We start from the raw sequence: 24639 nt of genomic DNA on the forward strand, positions 1-24639 counted from the left end.
ATTATTATTCATATTTTCTGTAATGTACATTCAATTGTAAACACGTACGGTATTCAATTGTAAACCTGACAGATCATCAGAAGCTCCTGTAAGAACATGAACTGTCCTCCATGCGATCCAACTGTGATGAAGGATGTCAAAAACTAAAAGTGAAATAGTATCTTTATAAAAATCTAGAAAAAGAGCAATCCCTTTAAGGTACAACAAACTACAGTACTTTCATTTTTCTCTCTGTGTGAGCAGATGTGCTGTTCAGATATTCTGACTGGCAGCCTACTTTAAGAGCTGAGTCAGCACCATGCAGCTGTGCACATCCTGTAGGGCCAGGCCTAATGAAAATGTTCTTACATTAGCTGAAGTTTGCTAATGCAGCTCTTCCTACTGTTATTCTGGGTATATCAGCATGGCTGCCACATCTGACAGTCTTTGCAATGTGGCTCTCTTTGCTCCAGTGTATATTAGGAGTTAGACCAGGACATGGCAACCCTTGTTCCTGGAGTGCCACAGATGTTTCTGTTTTTTTTCATCCAAGCCTGATTGCACAGCTTAATTGATTACGTAGTTAAGGGATTACACAAAGCAGCAAGCAAAAATATCCGGTACTCCAGGATCATGGCAAACAATGACAGACGGCAGTAAGGGACCTTAATCTGGAAACTCTTTCCAGAAGGGAAAATATTGAACAAAATGGTGAGCATCTCATACAAAGCTGGCGCGATAACCACAGAAAGGTGTGTGGTTTCAGTCTCCTTTCCACAATAGATGTCATTCCCCACTATCAGTATTTTTAAATCCCTATTTTTCTTAACTCTGCAGATTGAAAAGTCCAATCATAATATTGCTCAAAGGTTTGGATTTCAAAGGACACACATTAGCATGAGTAGCATCTGAAGCACATGCATCTGAATACCAGTTCTTTTCATTCTGCAGTCCACCAGCTGAGCTGTTATACCAGAGTGCACATCTTACACAGTTAGGATAGACAAATCACAGGTGCTGAAAGATCATGGAAGTCGCTATTATGTGATATGACAAAGAACACTCCGTCAACAAAAACCCTGCCCCCACAGGCAACAATACAGCCTACTGGGCTCACTTTCTAAGACTCTTGGCCAGTCAGCATTGGCAAGGTCATGATTCGATCTAAGCACTGGGACACACCGCATATATTGCACTTCAGCAAGAAACACCTAAGATCTATCACACTACTGTATGAGATGCCCTTTCCTGACAACCCACACATACCAAAATCAACAATCTACATATTAAAACAACTACATACCATAGCCAACCATATACATTTTTTTGGAAAGGAAACGCATTGGAATGGTTTCACCGCGCACACACGTGCATTAACAGAATGTGATCACCATTACGGCTCAGCGACTGTCGCAGTTCAGTGCGGCGCGGAGCCGGTGGCAGAGCCGCCGAGGAGAATGGAGCAGAGAAATTGCTGGCGGCGGGAGCGGCGGATGGAGAGATTAATGCGCTTGTCTGATATGTAGATGTGGACTTTGTGACACCCTCCGAGGGACGCGTCGCGCTGTCACGATTAGATAAGGAAGAGGCGACCCGGCCCCCCCGCACAGCGCACACACTGCAGCGCCGTGTCAAACATGCCCAAAAACTTCCCCGCTCTTCTCAAATTCCACGGTGGAGAAGCGAACTGCCCGCCAACGTCCTAACTGCACAGTCTATTGTTACCCTCAACCTCCCACACATTCACCTCTGTTCAGTTTTATCATTTATTTTGCACAATTTTTGTAAAAAGCTATAATTTAATGGCTTTAGTGTACTAATAAGTCCTATTTTTCACAATGGTAACCCATGACTTGACCCCCAGAAGATGCTGCTCCTCTGTTCAGTATGAATTGTACCTCCATGCATAACTATTAATTTTACATAAACTGCAACCAGGGAAAACCTCCTGCGCTTGTATTAAAATGTATCTATATTGTAATGTGTCTTGTGAAACTGTCTCTGCTGCATTGCCAGTTGCAGTGGATGGAGAGCTGTTTTCAAAAATAATACACTGAATCGAGTGTAAAAAAGCACAAGAATAACACAAATGAACAGCCAGCTTCCAGCACTCTGCAATCTGACTCTTCATGGCCACCCTCAAAGCCCTGAAGCCTTTCAGGACTGGCTTGCCTTGCTTTAGATACGGTCTGAAACGCTGGTGCATGATTTGACCCCTGACCGTTGACCTTCATCATCAAGGTTAAACGCGAGTTCGGCGTCTCTGCATCTCAACAGTCACCTGAAGCGGAGAATCTGCCTGGGATAAGCTCTTTCCGCAGCAGGCGTTGAGCAACACAACCCCACAAACAGTCCCAACACCGTGGCATTTCCTTTAAGGTTGCTCATTAGCACTGACATTCTGCACCATCACTCCGCATTCCGCTTTGCAGACCTTCAAGGCGCACGGAACAGAGATGTATGGGACGCCTAATTTCCTCAGAACGATTTTGGATCACAGCAGAAGGTGCTGTCTTCCATCTCAGCGCCCAGAATATTTTCTGACAAGCCGCTCGTCTTTGAACTGTGAATCGTATTTCTCATGCTGAATTTTGTCCCTACTCCATGAGCAGAGTCTACAGCATCTTATTAGGCACAGGGAAGACAGAAGAGAAAGAGGGGAAATGACTTACCATCCACAAAGCTGGGGAAAGAGGCAGTCTTCTTCGTTTGCTGAAAAAAAAAATTAATTATTGAACTCCCAGCCTTCCACAGTTGATGAGTTTACAGTGTCAGGAAATATTCATCCATCCTAACTTCTGGTTTTCACATAGAATAAAAAGCTTATAATAAAAAAAAACCTTTCAGCATTCAAGACACTCCTGCTTTTCACCCCAAGAACCAACAAAAATGCACAAACAAAGTCAAAACAGGACATCCATTCTAAATGAAATGATACTGCAGTAAGAAACATAATTCTCTGCAACGAGTTTCCTCCCATAAGTGACAATTTCAGCACAGGCTTTCATACATTTTTCTTTATGTATTTTTTTTTTCTTTTTGCTAGAATCGTTTATAGAAATATTTCTCGGTTGTTTGCAAATGCAAAAAAGTATTAAAAACAACACATCAGCAAAGAATTCACAGGTTTCAGCTTCCTGGACCTTTAAATCATAAAAATTTTTAATAAGACTAACAAATGCATGTAAAGTGGCACTGCAGGGAAAGTTTGAGTAATTTGTTTACGAGCTGCAACCAGCTGCATAAAGCTCTATCTCTAGTAGATGTGGACTGTAACCCATACCACTCCACCTCAGGATACCGGGAGGAAAATCGGTCACATTTACATATTTTCAGCCACTGTGACAGAGTATCTTCCTCAGGGCCTGCAAGCAGCAGCCCTGAGCAGTTCCCCCCTGAACAACGGCAGCCACTAAACACAAATGCCATCCAAATGGAAGATCCACATTTAAGAAAATATTTGTTCTCATCAATTACTGCTAGGAGGGGTTGTCCCAGAGCTGTCTGCCCCTTAATAAAACAGAAGGGTAGGCGTAGGCTAACCTGCACTTACTGTATGCTAAATGCAAAGGCTTTCTAGTCTCTGTGCAAGCAAGGGAGACCTATGGAGCTGCTGAAGAAAACCTGGTTTACAATACGTGGCTTGCTTCTTTAAAGGCCTCCATTTACACAAGGCCTTTTGCAGGTGCTCCTATCCAGAGCGACTTACACTGCCTACAGTTTTTAAATACAGCCCAATCATAGAGCTGGGTATTTACTGAAGAGATTCAGGCTAGATATCTTACTCATAGGTACAGTGGCAGTGCCCCACCTGGGAATCAAACCTGCAAACTCAGTTTCCATCCCTGGCTTCTGAGTGTGTGAGTTGGTAAAGGCACTCCCTGCAAAAGAAGTCTATGTCCTATAGCCAAAACACTCCATGCAAAGCAGTCAATATCTTATTGGAAAAACACTCTCTGCAAAAGCAGCCTACGTCCTGTAGCCAAAACACTCCCTACAAAAGCAGTCTACGTCCTGTAGCCAAAACACTCCCTACAAAAGCAGTCTACGTCCTGTAGCCAAAACACTCCCTACAAAAGCAGTCTACGTCCTGTAGCCAAAACACTCCCTACAATAGCAGTCTGTGTCCAATAGTTAAAACACTACCTGCAAAAACAGTCTATGTCCTAACCAGGTTTGAAACCTGTGCTCATTACTCCCTTTTTACTGCGCTGATCCTGGGTTAAGCAAAAGCTCACTCTAAAACAGGAAGGACAGCATGTAAACTAAAACATGACGATTAAAATTTGAAAATAATTATTTTCAGTATAAATGCACAGCATATGGCAAAGGCCAGAAGCAAATGAGTAATCTGGCTAGCAGATGTCGAAGGTTCAGCTCCACAGCCTTTCTCTAGACAAGCCTATAATTGATGGCGCAATTATACTTCTACAATGTGTGTCCATATAACTGTTTATCATTTATCCAGAGGATTTTTCGAGCACTAAAACATCATTTAAATCTAACCGTAAAATTCTGGCAGGTTTAACAAGCCTTTGTCCGGACAGCCAGGTCAAGCACAAGTAATCGGCCTGGATGATTACAGTAGAACCCGTTCCAACAAAAATATTTCCCTTCACAACCATGAGGCAGAGAGACAGGTGTGTGTTGTGTGTGTGTGTGTGGAGGGGGAGTCAAATTTTTTTACTCAATATTGTGCAGGATAAGAGATATATAATATATAATTTAAGGGAATGTGAAAAACAGCAAGTCACACGTTTGACCACGCTTCTGAAATTACCACGCCATTTATGCTGAGAGGAAGCATGCTGTGCTGCACTAAAATGAAATTTTAATGGGTATTATAAGATTAAATTCAGATAACTATGATATTTTTCTTGTTTTAATATTACTTAAATCTAATTAGTTACCTAGAAAGGCTATTCTGCTGAATTTAATATTATATTCCTTGCCTTGGAATATAATATTATTATTAAATTGTATTAAGTACATTTTTCTTTCATTTGCTTATTTTCAACACATTTTCGCATGTCATGCTTATTTTTCTTATTTCACAGTGTGTACTGGAAGCATGGTAAATCACCACCTACTAGAGTGTGTATTGTGTGCATTGTGCATACCTGTTTTTCACTTCCCTGTATATTGTACAGAACACATTTTCAAAGTGTTGTCATGCCCTACCCAACATAAACCCTACCCATCTTCTAACACAGATTGACAACCAACCTCTACAGAGGCTTTACTGTATAGTGATACTGACTTTTGACTTTTGAATATCACTTGGTGGTTTGCAAGGTGAAATTTATGGTTATTGATTAGAAATGGGCCTCTGTGCCTTTGTAGTGGTGCCACATCCATAACCCGGAGGCTAACGCTGATCTAACAGCAGCCCTGAGCTGCTGTTAGATCAGTGATACTGTGATACTGACTTTTGACTTTTGAATATCACTTGTTGGTTTGCAAGGTGAAATTTATAGTTATTGATTAGAAATGGGCCTCTGTGCCTTTGTAGTGGTGCCACATCCATAACCCAGAGGCTAACACTGATCTAACAGCAGCCCTGAGCTGCCTGCAGTGGGGGGGAGAGCACCCCCCCCCCCCCCCCCTCCAGGCCACTCACCTCGGGGGCGTTGTTGTTCTCCACCGGGCCGTTGAGATCGGAGCGGTGCTGTCGCCGTGGCGCCTCCACATGGTTAGACACCTGCACAACGAACGGAAACAATAAAGGGTTAGAATCCTTAAACACAGGGGCTACTTTTTAAAGAAACCCCTTACAGACTGCATGACCGTGGACGGGCAGCGCACTCCTACCACGTGCAGGAACTCCACAGCTCTACTCAATCGACAGAATGCAAATGCAAAAAGCCACAAAGCTGAATGGTGATTCCTGATACAAACTGATATAGCAACTGATCAATGTAAATTGCCCTCCCACAAATAAGGAATACAAGGAATACCTGTAGTGTATTCGGCCTTAAGTGAACCATTACACGTACATCCACGCAAAATCTGTGATTTTACAGTTATGTAACAACAGACCCCCACACAACGTGTACTTATCCTGTGATTCGAGTGTGTCCCAATATGTCACAAAATATTACATTCACCTACATGCATTTAGCATGTCTGCTAAAGCGGGGGGTCTGGAATCACACATTGTATGTGCTATGTTGGCCTTTCCTCACATTGAACATCATACAGGAATGACTCCCACATAGGGATGACATAACACACAGAGCCTCCTGCGTGACTAAGACTCGAAACTGGGTCCTACAGACTAAAGCTCTATAATTAGAGTCTGCCCATTATCATTAGCCGGCTACGAAAGGAAGTCCACCGTGGTGGGGAAGAATTGCTTTAGTCCCTCCGGGGTTAGAGTGGATTTCTGTCAGCCAGTGTTCCTCCTTCACTGCTGTACACGACCTCCTTGCTGCTCTCCAGCAAAACACTGTGTGGCTTGTATGGTGGGATGGAAGGCAGCCATTGGCTCGTGGGCAGGTGCATTTTATGAACGCGGACGCTTTCTGCATTCCCAAAATGCACCTGCCCACGAGCCATGGAGAGCTGTAACGCGCCCTGTGTGGATGCCAAGGGCACAGCGGTGATTCAGGGACACAGTATTAATGGGAATTCCAGGAGGAAGGGGCTGGAACACCCTGGGCTTTCAAACTGCAACACCAAGCCTGCAAGGTCTACACCCACAGCCGTTTACATCAGGTAGAACCTTCCAGCGGACTGGTATTCTGCCTGGAGTTGTTGAATTTCACCATAATCTCACATTCGATTCTGCCTCAAACTGGCAGGTGGCTTTTGAGGATCCCAGGGGGATCTGAAACAGTAGCTTCTGTTTGAGGAGGTCAACAGGAACTCAAGACTACATTCTGCAACATATTTTCTCTTTCTCTTCTTGAACGTATGTACAGTTTATACATGTATATGTACATCTACCATGCTTGTCTTGAAAGGAGATTCAGAAAGTAAGGTCTCAAGGTTCAGTCATTCACTAAAATGTGTGGTTGGGTGTGATTAAAGCATCATAGCCCCATTCATCCCTCCGACAATCACGGGTGAGATGCGCTCTTTGTTCGCCGACGCGCGGCGATCGGAATCGAAGGCAGCGGCGTTCCCGTCCAATCAGCGGAATGCAAATCTGAGGAGCGCGATCGGGGGGGTCGCGAGGTGAGACGAGGAGCCCTGACAGATTCCCACCTCCCTGTTTTATTCATGGCCCGCTTCCTCGGCTGCTCCGGGCTCTTAATTAGACGGCGGGCTTCTCTCGTTCTTGGGCAGATCAATGCTAATGGCATATTTATCGAGTCCGCCGCGGGCGAACGAAGCAGGCGGTTTGCATCTCCTCGTCCCCGCGTGCCAGTTTACACACCAGCACGCTGCTCTTCGCCCACAACACCGTACTGCATGTCGAATGAAAATGATTCGAATTTCTCATTCAAATTCGCTTTTTCTTTGAAGGTTCTCATTATGAGACGCGCACATGACTGCGAGGCCCACGTTCCTTATCTCCGTGACAATTCATTACGTCTTTTCAGTCGCTATTCAATGAACCAGTTAAACATAAGCTAACCGGATAAATTGAATTAATTTTTTAAAAATGTAATAAAATACAAATCTTAGGCAAAAATAAAGCTGGAGATAAGAGGCAAGTTAGCGCCGCATAGCATTCGCTCTAAGTGATGAGGGAGTGAGCAAATGAGGAAATAAAATGGCTCCCCTTTCTTCCAGGCGTTTCCCTGTCTCCAGAGGCTCAGGATTAATATTATCTTCCATTGTACATTCAGGGCAAGAGCTGCCAAGCAGGAGTCAAATAGCTTTTTTGTGAAGTGTTTACTTTGGGAGATTGGTGATGGATAATCTTTCCAGGCACCTTGAGATCCCAGCAGTCATGAGCTACAGATATATCACCACCGCCGCCGCTCCCTCATTCGCTGCATAGTCACGCCGATTCGAAGAAACGTAACAAATGAAAATAAAAATCGGCAGCAGGACGTGAAAAGGATCCCATTTGCGCTCCCGCTTTGTAGACGAAAGCCATCTGCGGCGGCGGGGGCTACTTAAGTTTAACACTTCAGAAAAATTTACTTTTGAGCTGCTTTGCGCACAGGAGGGCTGAGCGCACCGGAGAGAATCGCTACGCCGCGGAAGGCGGAGCAGTCATCCCCGGCGCCTCACTGTTGCCATGCCGATAACACACCCATGCCGCAGAGCAGGTGTGGCTCCGTGTGAGAGGCCTTCTCAGGCCACGGGGGAACAGCGAGCCCCATCCCCCACCAGCGCCCCCCCCTCCCCTCGAGCCATCTGTCAGGCCAGGAAGAGGAGCACTGTAGGGGTTAATGAGAGGCAGGGGCAGACTAGGACTTGATGCACACAGAATACCTAAGCAGACACAGGGCTGAGCCATGTGCCTCTATGGGCATCCTATTGGCCTCCACAGTCACTGCAGGTGCCTACTAATGACATATTTTTAAATAATGCAAAATACATCACCATAAATAATATAAAACCTGTGGCGAATGAAAATGACATTGATTTAATCAAGCTCTGAAGTAACGTACTTCACCTCAGCACTGAATTAAGCGTATTTTAATTGGCCGTTATAAACATTTTAACTGGCTTGACTGTTCACCTTGATAGATCAATATCCACCAATCCCAGAAAAGGCAGTGATTTATAAATAAATATGGGGCCTATTGTGAAAGGCTGCCACCAAGGATAAGCTATCTGTCACTCGAACCTGAGCCCAGCTCCTTCCAGAGGCACACACTGCAACCAGAGACATATTTTATATCGACGCCGTATTGGTTTAAAACAACGACCGAAAGATTGGGCCGAGGTGGCATTTTGGCCAGCAGGTGCAAAGATAAAAGTCCCAAGACGAGCTGCCATATGGGGGGGACAGGCAGGATGGGATCGTACCAGTAGGAAGGTGAACAGACAGAGGTAAGGGGGTTGGGGGGAAGGGGGGTTTGAAGCCCTGCTGGGGAGGGACTTGGCAGGAAGGCAATTACAAATCTGTCACCAGACCCGTGAGCACATAAACATCTTCCAGGCACAAATCTTTTTAAAAATCCCTTTCACGACCCGAGGAGGAAGACAGTGGCAGAATGCAAGATGACCAGGATACGCACGATTTTTCGGTGCATCGGCAATGGATCGATGCCCATTACACACACTCAAATACGAGATGAGTGAGCTGGCTGTCCCCTTAATGGCTCGCGATGGCCGGGTTCAATGCTATTGCAATGCGCTGTAAACTATGACTTCTGAAGAACCTTCCAGCCAAAACAACACTGTACAATATTGTCCTTAACAGATGGCATAGAGTTCATAAAATGTTCACAGCATAAATAATCCAAGCAGTGCTTTCAGATATCTGCAGTTCCCAGATATAAAAAATATGATAATAAAACATCATTCATAGCAAGAAAACAATAAGTAAAATCCTGACTATGCCAGGGACTTTGAGAAAAAACATCAAATACATAGAGTAAAGAGTAAAGATTTAAACAGGTATAATGTAGGAAGGCCTCAATATTATCTAATAATATTATCTGATCGCCCTGTCCCTGAACATGTATTATAAAATAATATTGTACTGGGGAGGGTAACAATATTTTTCAGTTCTAAATAATTATTTTTACACTGCATTTTGTACTGTAGGTAACACTCCAGCAGGGGAGGTACGCAAAAATGTTTTGTGCGCATAAAATCTGTTGGACGTGAATATGGAAAAATGTAAGAAATAAACAAACGCAAACACAAACAGTGACATTTAAAGCGGCCTATTATTAAAATACCATTCCCTGGCATTAGATTTGCCAGCAAAAAAAAAAGAAGCTTTATCTGCATTTTCAAATTACCCTTCGGAAAGATTTCACTCAGAGATGTGGCTCCTGAAAATTGGATGATGCTCGCGACCTGTCATGAAAGTAAAAATTACAGGAATTTGATGCACCATTACTGGTTTATTTCATGGCTGTCATCTCCGCTGAACTGTTTTAATTTAATTTATGTGCGGTTATACGCCAGATAATAAAACCAACTGTTTTGTCACTGATATCGCAAATCAGATAACAGGCTATTTTTATTTGAGGCACATTCTACAGACATACTCTTTTAGCAGATTTTGAATGGGGATGCTTTAGTAAATAGGGTATCGGTACTTTAATTAAGGTAATACGTTTGGCCACTGTCTGCACCATTCCCACAACGGCAGTAATGTCTCCAACCCTGTCCGATGCCCTCACCTGTTCCTGGGCCCACTTGGATCTCTCCTCAGGGGTGCGGGCACGGGCCTTCAGGCCCCTCTGCAGTTCGGGGTTGGTGTGGCGGGGGGGGGGGAGGTTGAGCGATTTGGGCCGGCCCTCGTGCCGGCGCGGGGTGAAGGGGGCGGGCTCAGGCTCGGGCTCGGCGGGGGGCGGGGCGAAGTCCTGGGGGGCAGAGTCGGGGGGCAGCTCCTCGGGGCTGTGGTCGGTGCCGCTGCTCAGGCTGCCCATGCTCATGCTCATCTTGATCTCGGCCACGATCTGGTCGATGTCCTCCTCGGTGTCCTCCGGGCCCTCCCCCTCCCCGCCCTTGCGGCCCCTGTAGGGGGACCCGCGCACCGAGTTCCCATTGTCCTCCGGGGCGTAATAGTCCCCCGTGTAGTCACCGCTGTCGCCCCCGTCGCCCTCTTCCTCCTCCTCCTCGTTGGGGCAGTACTCCTCGCTCTCCTCCCCTTCCTCCTCGTACTCCTCGTCCTGGGGCAGCGGCTCCTCCGGGGAGGCGGGGTGCAGGTCCGGGACGGGCTCTGGGCTGCCCTCGTACCCGTGTGCGTCGGGGTCCCGCTCCAGGGCCTCGCACGGCCCCTCCGACTCCGCCCACTCCTCCACCGCCTCCTGGCACTCGTCGGTGTGGGCAGGCGGCTGGGGGCGGGGGTAGTCCATGCCCTCCAGGTAGCTGTCGTCCTCGGGGCAGTAGCGGATGTAGTAGGTCACGCCCTCGTCCTCCTCGGGCAGGCCCTCGTCGTAGTCCTCCTCCTCCTCCGAGGTGTTGTTGACGTAGTCGGAGCTGGAGTCCCCGTCCACGCTGTCGTGGTGGGCGCGGCGGTCGGCGTGCCCGCGCTCGGGCGTGGCGGGCGTGGTCGGCCGGCTGCCCCTGGGGTCGCGCTCCGGCGGGCCGCGGTAGGCGCGCTCGCCCTGGGGCTCCAGGTCGCGGTCCTCCACGGGGAAGGGGGGCGGGCCGGGCCGAGCTCGGGGCTCCGCCATCCCGCCGCAGGTCCCGGGCCTCTTCCTGTGAGCCATGGTGGGCTGCTTACATGCCATGCATCTCTTCTCTCCTCAGTCCTGCGGGCACAGAACAGCAGAGTCCCTCCTGTGAGTAACAGCGCTATCAGAGACACCGCAGCCGCGTCAAAGGGAAAGTTACGAAACCGAAAAACTCGACAAACAGGGAGCGAGGCACAGTTTTTGTCACAGAGATCCCCACGGTGCCATCTGAAGTGCTCAACGCAGCTACTCCACTTTCCACTCTGCAAGGGCCTGCAGACACAATTAAAAGCAAACCGACTTTTCACAGCTCTGACAGAGAAATTCCAGTTGGCAAAGACAGAAGGGCGTAAATTTCATTAATCAAGGATAAAAATGAGCTCTGATGGGACAGTGAGAGATCCATAGAAGCCGCTGTCTTTCACAAGGCTGCTCTCTCTCAGCCGGCTAAGATTATCCACGTCTTTACCTTTCCATCGGCCTCAGGCGGAAGCGATTGATCTGGCAGCCTGAACGCGTGTTCACCCCATGCAGCTGCGCGCTGGCGGCCGGGCCCGGCAGCTCGCTGAACACTTATTGTGTGGGGTTACCTTGCGGATGCTGTTCAACGTACATGTTTATCTGAGACGTGAAATTCACTCTGCGGTTCTACATGAAGAATTCGATAAGTATTTGAAAATGAACCCTGGGGAGCTTGGCAGAATGTTTTTGACACATGCCAAGTCAGCAGCCCATACAAGGTCTGATTTATAAATGGTACATCCAATCAAAAACTCTCCCTGGGTTGTGATTTCAAGCTGAGCCACCCTCTGTGCCCGAGAAGAGGGTTCACTAGGGGCCACAGTTACATAAGGACTAGCTCAGTAGTTACTTCACTATTGCAGAGGCAGGTATGTAATGAGCACCTGCCTCTCCTCCTTGGAAACACTGTTCTATTGAAAGGCTGATGAGTTACAGACTCAACCGCACTGTTTTGCAATCATCTCTAATAACACACAGCTCAGAAGCTGCATTTCCTTATTTCAAACCTTAAGCTTACCACAATTCTTCCTATCAGTTGGTAAAATATATCAGATTCACAGTAAAATGTTCAGTGTTAAATCAACTCTTAGTCCCAACTGGACTCATGTGTACTCTGTTGAGTTGAATTGAATTGGACACTTTACCGTGTACATTTAATTATATTCCGCTATACTGTACAAATGTTCTTGACCACTGAGAAGTAGGTTCAAAGGAAAAGCATAAAACAACAACAGTGTATCACTCTCAATTAATTAGGCTGCTCCACAGCACAGACAAGCAAAGCACACGATCAATATTCAAATCGAGAGCTTCTACGCGGAACAAAGAGGGAGCCTTCCATAGACGACAGCTTTATGAGGGATTCGTTCCCAGATGTCTAATCCCTACGTCAATCAGGGCCGCGTATCGATCGCCACAACACAGCAGATAAGCACTCCCAGGCAATCCTGATCAGCCCCTTTCATTCAGAACCGCAAGTGCAACGAGGAGCTCGGCTGGATCCAGAGCTGGGATTACCTGTTCAACGCTGATGTTAGCCGTTTAATTATTATTTCATTCACACCTGTGAAAACCGTCCGTCACAGTGTGACAGAGCGGTGGAGAGAGAGAGAGTATCCGGCAGTCCTGGACGCACACAACCGCGATAACTCACGCACAGACACGCATGCGGCCCCATACACGCACATACAGACGCCCCGACAGCGCGTGCAGCCGACACAAAACTCAGTAGGACAAAGAAACGCACAACATGTCAGGAAATACAGTGGCACCATTTTAAAAGAGAGAGAGAGAGAGAGAGAGAGAGAACTGCGCAGGCCAGCCCTTCCCTATTCACCCTGCCCCCCCAACACCCCTTCCCTCCCTCCCCTCACCCCCTCGCACAGGCTACCAGGCACTACTGCTCTCTGAGGGCCTTTTGTTGTTGCCTTCCCCTCTTGTTCCTCCCTCCTTTTCAGTAATATTTTCCATCGCCGGTGGTTTCCGAAGCTAATTACCCCCGCGCTGTACACAGGGCGGCCCTTCTCTGGCGTCCGGCTCGGCCTCCTCCCTGCTGGGGAGCCGTGCGGTGCTCAGGCACAGAACGCTCCGAGCCCCGATGACGGCCAAACGCCGGCTGCGAGTGTTCAGCGACCGTTCTGAGCACCTCACAGGGTGTAAGGCGAATCCCCACCCCCCCGCCCCCAAAGTCTCCCTAACCCTGGTGTTCACATCACATCCTCTGGTCGCCTAATCAGACGCCTCAGGCTCCTGCTGCAGCCGCGTTCACCCACACCGGCTCCCTGGTCATTATTTTCCCTGCTTGCCTTGCTGCTGCAGCGGTTAATCCATACCCAGTGCATTCCTGCCATCTTTCCTGAATAAAACACAAGAAGTGCGTCTTCCCAAAAGCGAGCGACGGCAGCGACCGGCAAAGTAAGGCTACTAAACCGGGAGAGAGGCCTACCTGCCTTCCTGATGCTGAGAGCGGCCGGTGAAAGACAGGCTTCCTATGGGATTGTCTGGCAGACCTGCGCCCCACCACCAGCTGCCGCGCGCTCCTCCCCCTGCTCCGTCTTCCGTCTCCAAGCAGTAAGCCCCGCCCACTTCCCACAAGGAATTACTGGTTACTAAGGGTAACTGCCTCCCATGGGTACCACTGACCTGTGACCCACGCTTTATTATTTTGCAAAGCTGTGTCCCCGCCCCACCCTCTGGGCGTGGCTTGCATTGTATCTATGGATACCGCATGCTTTACAGCAGCACGGGCAAGCGGAAGAGCGCAGCTCTCCTGCTCCGCGTGGGGGACCGAGTCCTGCATTTGCATCGTAAATTCCCCGCTCGGCGGCGTTTTATTTAATTTGAATACATTACCCTGTGAATGGCTACTTCGTAACAGTAATACAAGGAGGACTCCGTCCTGCCTGTTCTGTTCAATTTGACTGAAGCCAACGCGTGCCCGTAAAACTCAAAGGAAAGGGTCGAAGCCCCGCAGGTACAATCTGAGCGGGTCAAAATTGAAACTGAAACGGCTTGTGCTCAGATCTTCTTTTACTATCGGACTTCCGTGCTGCGCGAGTCAAAGGGGCCTGTCTCGGGCTGTAGAAAACCAGAGCGGTAATTTGTCTGCAAAATGAGCTGCCAGAAACGACTGCGAGGACACAACTGCGAGTATCGAATGCGCCGTGTGCTTCCTCTAAGACTGCCTGCCAGAGACAAAGAGGCCCTGCGGTTGTTAAAGGGGGAACGGAAAGGGAAATTTGAATTTGTACCGTTAATTAAACATGTTCCGTTCGCCGGCGTACTCAATTAGGTTCCGCAAAGCAGAGTTTCCCAACAAGGCCTAATTAAAAACAATAATCGGGGATTTTTCACACGCGAGCCGATGAACGACATTAAGAACCATTTCGCTCCCTTTAGCTTATTGCGCTACCGATGCAAACAACGCACGGCCGCAATAATAATGATTTTGTAAAGCGAACGCGCGCGCGGAATTAGAAATCAAACGCAAACAGGCGCAGTGGCGTCCTCCTGGAGGACAACCTGCCCGGCTTTAAAATGAATCTGCGGTAATTGCCGTAATCATCTCCTTAACGGCGCATCGGCGCTGGTTAATTTGAACACCCGTAAAAAAAGCCACAGCGCTGGCGGCCCTGCAGGACGGCTTTACGGCGGCCCCTTCAGACCGCAGGACACACAACGCCGGCGCGGTCGTTTCGGGGAGAAAAACGGCACTCTGAACATCGAGCCTTTACGCATCCTACGGGATCTGTGGGAAGCAGAGTACCGCACTCCGGATGTGTTGGGGAAAAAAAAGACCTGGGAGAAATTCTGCTTATGTAATTACCATTGCATAAGCAGAACGCATAAGCCATCGCTGAATTGAGTTAAATGTGATATGCATATACAGGGTGAAGCATTGGTTGGTATATTGTTAAGAGAAAGTGTATAACAGGCCTTCAAGACCCCTCACATGAAAAACAAATGAAAGCCATGGATTTGGTACCATTCTGTAATCTATGTCATGTGGCTGTCCAGTAAAACACCATGTAGGGTGAGGAAGAGGAGGAAGACTATACTGAAGGTCCCACAGGGGTGCAGCATGCGTCATCCCTCATCCCTCAATCTGGAATTCACAGGGACATTTTTGAAGCCACTCTGGCCAAAATCGACAGCTGCAAACATATATACCTATGACGAACTGTTCACTATGTGGGGCAGCCCCATTGCCTTCTGGGATGGAGAAGAACAGAAGGCATTTGATTTATACATGAACACTTTCACTAACCCAACATGGCAGCTTTGAGAAACCTTTTAAGAATGAAAAGCATTACTGGCAGTTTAAAATTATGGAAACTATGCAATTGTGGCACTTTCAGTAAGAGGTTTCGATAGCTGGACTGAAGATCACCACCAATCACAGCATTCAGGATTAGGAGAACGAGGGACGAGGGAACTGCGATGCTGACGGAGTCTCCTAAACGAGAGCCACAACGGGGGCGACATAGCTCAGGAGGTAAGAGCGATTGTCCGGCAGTCGGAGGGTTGCCGGTTCAAACCCCACCCTGGGCGTGTCGAAGTGTCCTTGAGCAAGACATCTAACCCCTAACTGCTCTGGCGAATGAGAGGCATCAATTGTAAAGCGCTTTGGATAAAAGCGCTATATAAATGCAGTCCATTTACCATTTAGCCATCATCACACTCTCCCCCACCCAAACTGATCCACCTTTCCACACATGGACGTAGCCACTCAAATATTTATAAAAGGAAATGACAGTTGGCCTCTGTGATCTTTACTGTCTGCAAACATTCTGTACACAAAAAAAAACAAATGGACCATAATACAGAATAGGCAAAAAAAAAAAATAGGCAGAGGAGAAAATGGGAGACTTTCTGGTTCTTCGTAAAGTGTTACCCAATCTCCAGTGATGACTGTTCCCCTGCTTCCGAACGCATTCATCAAGACCTGGAAACAAGCGACCCCGCGCATTAGACCGTAGGAGTATGATGCATGATTTCAATTTAAAAAGCCAGAGATCCAATAAAATTTAGAGCGGATTTACTGCAGTTCCAGGCCTCTGCGGGCTGACAAATGAAAGTGCGGAGCCCCTCAGAGGGGCGCGAGGCTCTGCCTGTTCCTTTCATCCCACGTAGAGAAAACAGGCGATGCTCAGCGCCTAATAACCGCACAGACAGAGGAATGGATGAGCTGATTTCTGTACCGAACCTCCCCCACATTCCCCCCCCCCCCACAGATACTGAAAGAGGCCACTCTCCCTTGCGCAGCAATGATAAAGCACTCCAAACTGTCCCGACTCTGTTCTCTGACTCATTCTGCAGCAAAAACTGTTTGAAGGGCGCGATGAACGGAAAGGGAGAGAGAGAGTGCCCGACTGCTTCGAGAACTTCAAAGAGTGTGTTTTAATTTCTTGGAAAGGCTGCGGCCGGTGTGTGGTCTTCACCCCCCGCGAACGCCGGCCCAGCATCCTCGGCGGCCTCCCGCCGCGCTCCGTTTTCCCCCTCACGCTGCGCGCTGCGCGAGACGTGATTTTTGCGTGCCGGAGCAGATGTCGGCGTCACCCTGACAGTTCAATCATTCATCACTCTTTGTTGCAGGCACCCCGGATTTATGCTGTAGGAGATATCAGGACACGCGGATTAGCTGCCGCAAGAAGTAGCATGCAAACAGGCTGCAGCCTCAGCATCGTGTCATGACAGAGATGCTCCCAGAATGCCAGTCAAGAGTGAACCCGACCAAGAGAACATCAATGAGAGCCTCCTCAGAGTAGCTCTGAGCAGTCAGTGCATTCAGCAATAGCACCCCGTGAAGCCCTCAGCCCGGTGGATTTAACACCTCTTTCTGCGGCGTCTTTAGCTGAAAACACCTTCCGTTTCTGTCACTTTGTCAGTCAAAGCCCTCTGCGTAGCCTTAGTAATGGGTGCCGAGTGGCATTCTGCAATCAGACAATCGCCCGCTCGGCGGATTCTTTTATTCTGCAGCCTTCCTTGGCAGCTTTGTGCCAGAAAGCAACATTTCTCTGAGATATACGGAGATCATTGTCACCTGTGACAGTTATCTAGAGCGAATCTAACCTCGGTGACGGTTTGATGAGGAACTCAATGGCAGCTTCTCTTTTCCGCCACTGATTTCTCCCAGCACAAATACCAGCCTACACTAATGCTATCGTAGTATGTAATAGGTATATATCGCACCTACTAACATTGCTATATTTTACAGAACCAACAGCATACTGGAGTGAGTTCTTGTTTTACGTAAATGGACACATTACATTACATTACATTACAGGCATTTGGCAGACGCTCTTATCCAGAGCGACGTACAACAAAGTGTATAACCATAACCAGGAACAAGTATGACGAAACCCCTAGAGAGAAGTACCGGTCCAAGTACAGGGAACAACCGCATAGTTCAACCTGGACCCTGGTGGTTAAACTGTTATACACTAACAACGAGAACGGCAACAACGCAATCTATGGAAAAATAAAAATAAATAAAAATACAAGTAGTCGTTAAGACTGGCGCATCAACTAAGTCACCTATTAAACAGCTGCCTAGTTACACTGAAATGATGAGAAGGGGGATGTACACACTGGAGTCATTTCAGGCACAGCTGGTGAGATGGGCACTTCCTTGTAAGGAAGACTTATTATCAGGGATGAGTTACAGCTTCAGATTAGTCAGTGACACCTTCCTTGTTGACTTGACGAATGCCCCTTCGCTCCCCGTCCTGTCGTTGGCCCGCTATGAGGGGGAAATGAATCCCCGTCTCCCCCGGTTTCTCCAAATCGGAGCGGGCGGCCTTGCTGGGACGGCGCGGAGGCGCGGCCCCATCCATCTGCTTGATGGGAAATGAGCGAACGTTGTGGGACTGCTAACGCCAATACCTCAGCCTTACAGGGGGGCTTTCTTTATTCTTCATATTCCAACCATGCTGGATTAGAGGAAACTAGTAGGCCTGTCAGTAACTAGTATAGATCACCAAATTATTCTTCATTTGCATCCCTGCTCTGCAGTTTGGCAAATATAGAATGTGTGGAATGTAAAATTAAAAAAAAATAAAAAAGAAAAAAGGAGTACCGACAGACATTTTTTTCTTTTTTGTTTTGGTGGCATGGGTGCAACGCCAGCTTTTTACCTAACAGAAATGACTGTATTCTAAACTTCAGATCAACCGCGTAATTAATTACCACAGTGCGCTGGGGACCACACGTCCTGACTAAATCTGTGTTCAAGCTTTGCTTTCACGTTTCCACGATGATTTAGCTTAATTTTAGCTACTTTAGTCAAGTTAATACAAACATTACCTGAGGTAGCCTAGCTTTGGTGACATGGATTTGTAATCCTCAGATGAGATTTGTCTAATGTAACCCTCTCGTATTCAGCGTAATGTCCACACATTTGTCATTTTCAAACAACAGCTTTAACATAGGTTCCAAAAATAAATTCATTTGTTTGTCATTTTACATGTCAAACAAGTATCCGAATGTGTGCATATGAAGTTACATCCCAAAGAGAAGCATTAGTGTTGTTGAAAAATTGTCACTGCTGTTTGCAGATAGAAATGCCGAAGGCTACAACATGAATTTTTACAGTTTTTGAACCCGATACGCGTTCGTTGGATTTTACAGTCATTTGGGGCCAGCTTTGCTATTTTGGCTTGGAGGTGCCCAAATACGTCAGCAGGATATTTCCTCCCAATCATGATAAATGGTGATGAGACTGAGAGAAGCCCAGAAGAGGACAGCTCTGATATATCAGTCAGTTCTATTGTATTAACCAGTCTTTGTCTGACAGGATCTGACAGCATTAAACAGAATGTCAGAAATATGGTAGAGACCGAGAACGTTGAAAGTACGTCACCGAGCTCGCTCGACAATGGCATCTGTAACAGAGAACACTGAGACAATGTGCATCACAGCAAATAGCCTTGTTCTCAATGCACCTGAAGCTGGCAAGGATGTGTGAAGAGAGAAAGTTTTGGGCGATGGCTGATTTTAATGAATGGGTCGCTTGTGCAAAAGTCTTAACTGCCAAGTGGTTCCTGAAACAAAAGTAACTTTTCTGAAGTAAGAACAGTTTACTTTAGCAAAGGTCTTAACAGTTTACTTTAGCAAAGGTCTGCCATTTGGACATTACTTCATAAGCAATAAATACATGAATCTGTGATCTACAGTAAAGCATGATTGCTATATGGTTCGACAATGTAAAAAAAAACATGGCAAAATTAATCAAGGTTATGGCTCCACCTTGAGGCTATATCAATGCCATATTGGGTGTGTCATAGCACTGAACAAACCATGGCTATGACAAAACAAATGTTCTGTGGGTCTAATGAAACCTAAGGATTTTACATTCATCCCATAAAGACCCATCCCTTATGTGTTGTATTGAATAACCACACACAGGGGCATATGATTAAATCTAGGCTACTGCTCACCCTGCCATGCACTACTTACTTAATGATCTGTTCAAATCTTTCTTCTACTTCCAATCTTGTACTATTCTCAGTAATTCTGAATGTGAAAGACAGAAAATGTCAAAAATGGAGGAAGCTCAAAGCTTTGGAACACAAAGTTATATGCCTACATGGTTTCTGCTCAGCAAGTTTTCTGTCTCCTATTCTGACTCGCCCAATTACCACACACTGAGTGAAAAACATCTCAGCATAGCCACTGTCAAGGCTTCAGGGCCATTTTGATATACATTCCTCATTACAGGGCATGGCTAACTTTTTTGTTTCCAAGTTACTTTTCCAGAAAACTTAGTCACACTCATGTTTAAAATAAAGTGTGGGTGAGGTTTGGCATTGTTGGGGGGTGCAGGCAGAAAGAATAAATAAGGATTACCTAATGATTCTGTTTGTACTTCTCTACATCCAATTTTCTCTCAAAGTATTATTCATCAGTGAAAATTGGCAGGCTATTTTTACAAAATGGCATATGGAACCAAGAAGCTTACTTTTTGCCTTATCACTGGCTTTCAACGAAAGTAATACTTTTGCTTTCTTAATTTAAATATATACTGTACATGGATTAAAAATAACCATAACAATAAACGCATACTGTAAATGAACTGTTGGTTTGAAAATACCAAAATAAATAACCAAAATAGCTTTGACTCTGTATGTAGTACTATATGCTAAACATATGCTAAGGTTTCAACGTGGTGCCATAGAGAGCTCATCAAAAGACTTGTGAAGCCTGAACTGTAGATTTTTTTGTTTTGTTTAGTTTGACACCATAAATAGACTTTTTCAAGTCATGCAGATACTTGAACTTTGAGCTGGAAATCCTGTACTCTGGCCAACGTTCATGACCTCGGCAAACCTTCCGCTACATCGCAGGCTGTTTCTTTTGCTTTGCAAAAAATACTGTACGCAACACTGAATAAAAAGCCTGTTATTAGCATGGAGAGCTTAGATAAAAGTTATTCAGTCTATCAGCACTGAGAATAGAGAGACCTCCCAGAGGCATCAAGGTTCAAGAAGCCTTCAACAACTCCACCCCTTGCAGCCTCTTGCGGAACATAAGCTGCCAGATGCCCTACATCAACTTAAATGACTGGCTTAATCAACCATAGCCGAATCATTAAATACCAAATTAAAGTCATGAGATGCAGCCAACCAAATACAAAAATAACAAGAAAATTTACAGGACAAATAAATGAGGGGCATTTTGTCAGAGAGCTGTAAAATTCTCTAGGCACGCCACAGGTAAATGGCACACCGGAGGAGTAAGCGTGTCTGACAGATAACATTTTTCGTGACAGTTTCAATTTGCGCAATTAGCATTTGCCAGGTGAGGTCTTTTGAGGATATAAAATCCTTATAGAAACTGCAAAGCAAAATAACCATTGGCCTCCCCTTTGGGGAGGCAAAGAGAAAGAATTTTTATTTTGCGAGAGTTCTTGGCTGCTCGCTGCTCGCTGCTCACCCATGCCTGAAAATTGCCTCACAAAATGAAATCCAGAGGAGTGATGATGGTGCCTCTTCACGGGCACTCACTGCTTTTTTTGCCGACTGCCACACTGTTTCACAAACCCTCAATCTCCTTCACCTCGCCTGCCATCTCCGAAGCCTCCGCTGGGGCTCTGACAAGTCCTCTCACACAAATGAGGAGCGGGCCTTTGTCTAAGTGCTACAGCAGCTCCCCGCTGCCTGACTCTGAATCGAGCGCAGGGTTAAAGGCAACATGAACACTCAGGGACGGGGCCCTCCTCTTCTCCTCTCAAGGACAGGTTTATGATGCATTCCACTTTTCCCCGTCCGTCCCTAACGAGCGACCGGGTCTCCAAACTAATCGCGCGGCCTGTGACCTGCCATTTTCTTTTTGATTTCGCTGGCGACCTCGATTTACATGGGAGAAAAACTTACGGTCGGTTCCACCGCTAGAAGCCGCGTAGAAACGAGGGCAGCCCCGCAGCTCTTTCTTTTGGGATGAAACGCCGTTCGCTCGTTTCGTCTTCAAAGCGGCTGTTATGATATGATACGAGCAAACAGACTCAGGCGAACGTGGGGGGGGGGGGGGGGGCGGAGACGCCTGAATGGGGCCTCTGTCGCGCGCCTGAATAAAGCAGCCTTCCTCTCATTGAGATTCCGCGGGCGTCGCCTTCGCCGCCTCCGCGGGCAGCGGGGGGCGAGAGAGTCAACGAGAGGGCCGGGAACGCGCAGCCGACCGGGCTCCCCGCACGCCTCTCCTCGCCGTCGCCCCGGCAACCCCTTTGTTTCCATGGGCGAGGTCAGCCTTCCACTCAGCGAATCAGCGACGGGAGCCTTTTGCCACGGTGCACGGCCCAGACACTGCACTTCAGGCCACATAAATCTCACAAGGACAAAAACCCCACTGGTTGTTATTATGGGCCTCAACAGAAGGACAAACACTATATATTTGCTCGGCTGTAAATGTCTGACTGGAATGGTAAATGCATACAAGAGGGACACTTTGCCGTGTGTACAGACATGGCCATAACGCCGCTGAAGGCATCCATCTCCGGACACAGGGTACTTTAGACACTGGCCCGAAGTCTGAATGCTCCAATGCCAGATGAGATACGGTTTTCACATAAGGGCTGTCTTCCATTGTGTGAATGCCTGCTTATCTCTCAGGAAAAAAATGACCAGTGTTACTGAGGGCCAAATCTCTCCGGACTGAGAGAGCCCAGCTCAGAAAGACATCACCTGCGAGGTATACATACGGGATTGGTGAGGGGATACATGTTGTAATGGTGCAAAATGACGCCTATAAAAATGGCACTGCCACACACGTTTATTTGTACCAGAGCCCTTGCGGCCAGAGCATATGGTACCTGAGGCGTAGGGGGGCGTCATCCGAACGCAGGAGGGTCTCGTTGCTCTTTATCAGGACAGTGTGCCCATATCTTACCATCTGCTCTGCGGTACTTAGTGACAGGTACAATGGCTCCGGAGGCTCTGATCACTGCAAGCCAGCTGGAGTCCCTCCACAGACATGAAACATGCTGACTTTGTTAACACTGTGACACAGATGGATGCAGCTGTGGCTCTTGTCAGTAAAGTATAGACAAGGAGCACTGCATACTTGCACACTGAAAGGCATGCACAGGCTAACACTACAGATGGCACTGAAGTCACATCATGAAGAGAGGTAAAGACACAGGCTGATTTCTCCCTCTTTCCCTCTCTCTATCTCTCTCACTCCAACACACAAACACACATGGACACACACACACGCACACACACACACATGTACACACACACACGCACACACACACATGTACACACACACACACACACATGCACACATACACATACACACACACACACACGCATGCTTGCATGCACACACACATGCACACACACACACACACACACACACACATACACACGCACACACACACTCCTATCTGCTCTCTCTAGCATGGGAGAACTCCAGAGAAGAATAACAAACAAGCCCTGACCAATATCCCGTCCCCTGCGCCTCCGGGCAGAAGCTGGAGTGGACCACAGATGGTTTTATGACGATAAACAGATCAAAGGGTGGGAAATAAAGGAAGTTAAAAAAGGAGGGGGGAATTGTTCCAGGTGCGAAATGAAAAATGGCCCCCCTGTGCACACGGGCCCGGGCGCCCTTTTGATGGCACACGGGCGCCCGCTCAGGCAGCGGGAGCGATCCGGCGTGACAGCTCCGCTCCCTCGGACCCGCCGCACACACCTGCCGCTGGACAAAGCGGCCATCTTGGCCACCTGTCATCCCCTCGCAGTTATCTGGTGATTCAGCAGCAGCACAGATTGTGTAGTAGCCGTGCCAGTACAGGAGAAAGAGAGGAGGAAGGTCGTTGGGGAAACGTGTAAAGAGGCATGAATAGACACTGCGTGTGCCTTGTTGTGCGCAAACCGGAACACAGAAACAAGCGCGTTGGGATGGGATAAGTTCCATTTACTTCAGGTAGCCAGAGCAAATCACTTCCCCCAGTATCGTGGGGGAAATGGAAAAGGGAAGGCTACATGTTTTTATTAGCATTATCATAATAATATTTTTATTACTATGATAGTATGTTTCAGAAATTGATTGCTGCGCAGTTTATTTAATTGAGTTTGGGAAGAGAAAAGATTTTAAGCGGTTAATCAGGACGATGATGAAGTTAAATTAGTCACGCTTGGCTGGCATCGTTAGGAATTTGTTCAGAGAGAGGATTGAACTGATTTAATAAAATAATGAGAACAATCTACCAATTCCGGGTTTATCTATGCAATATGTTGGGCAGACGGTAGACTCATTAAAACTTTAATGTCGGATAATTGGCTCGGCCACGAGCGGAATGTTGAGGAAGACGTTGTGCTAGTCAGGATGAAATCACCTGGAATCCCGGCTCGAGTGTTCTTGACCACACGGAAGCCCTGACTGAACGTCAGGCTTTTCCCAAATGGAGACAGTCACCTCAGGGACACAGAGGCCTTTCTGTAGACCACTGAATTCCCGCCCCATTATCTGAGTCAGAGAGGCCGCCCCTACGTGGCTCTGTCTCCATGCTTTGCCTGATAAAACTCCTGCTAATGCATATCAAAGGCAGAGGATATAGATAAAAATGTTATTATCTTTTTTTTTAAAATTAATTTGTCACCCAACGTGGGGCTGAATTAATTTGTCACCCAACATGGGGCTGAACATGTCCTAATTTTGAATGTCCAATTATCTGCAACTGCAGCCACGCAAACCCCACTGTTGATGAGGGAGAGTGTCCAGAGAGCCTCTTCGCATGCAGTTGTTGCTCTTGTCAACCCAGCTCACGCAGAGTGGAGTCAGAGGAAGACCTTTTGTATGCGCCTTTGACATGCAGTCCACAGGCTCCCAATCAACCGTTGACCCCGAACCAACTGAATCCTCCCGTACTCTTGGCGAC

At 47.2% G+C, this 24639-nt stretch overlaps 1 protein-coding gene across 6 annotated transcripts in view; it reads right to left on the reverse strand.

Annotated features, from left to right (window-relative positions):
- The window catches only part of LOC135255334 (amyloid-beta A4 precursor protein-binding family A member 2-like), a 69540-nt gene that overhangs the window by 16525 nt on the left and 28376 nt on the right, over positions 1 to 24639 (reverse strand). For 5 of the 6 annotated variants that reach the window (XM_064336365.1, XM_064336361.1, XM_064336364.1 and 2 more), the window contains 3 exons: positions 10242 to 11318; positions 5600 to 5680; positions 2652 to 2691 (listed from right to left, as the gene is read on the reverse strand). In XM_064336365.1, coding sequence (XP_064192435.1) covers positions 2652 to 2691; positions 5600 to 5680; positions 10242 to 11297 — 1177 coding nt within the window. In that variant the 5' untranslated portion in view covers positions 11298 to 11318. Of the gene's footprint in view, positions 1 to 2651; positions 2692 to 5599; positions 5681 to 10241; positions 11319 to 12779; positions 12989 to 24639 lie in introns of those variants that run through there. The other variant, XM_064336366.1, reaches the window with a different exon arrangement.

Source organism: Anguilla rostrata, chromosome 5 (assembly GCF_018555375.3).
Source record: "Anguilla rostrata isolate EN2019 chromosome 5, ASM1855537v3, whole genome shotgun sequence".
In the NCBI taxonomy this organism is placed as follows: Eukaryota; Metazoa; Chordata; class Actinopteri; order Anguilliformes; family Anguillidae; genus Anguilla; species Anguilla rostrata.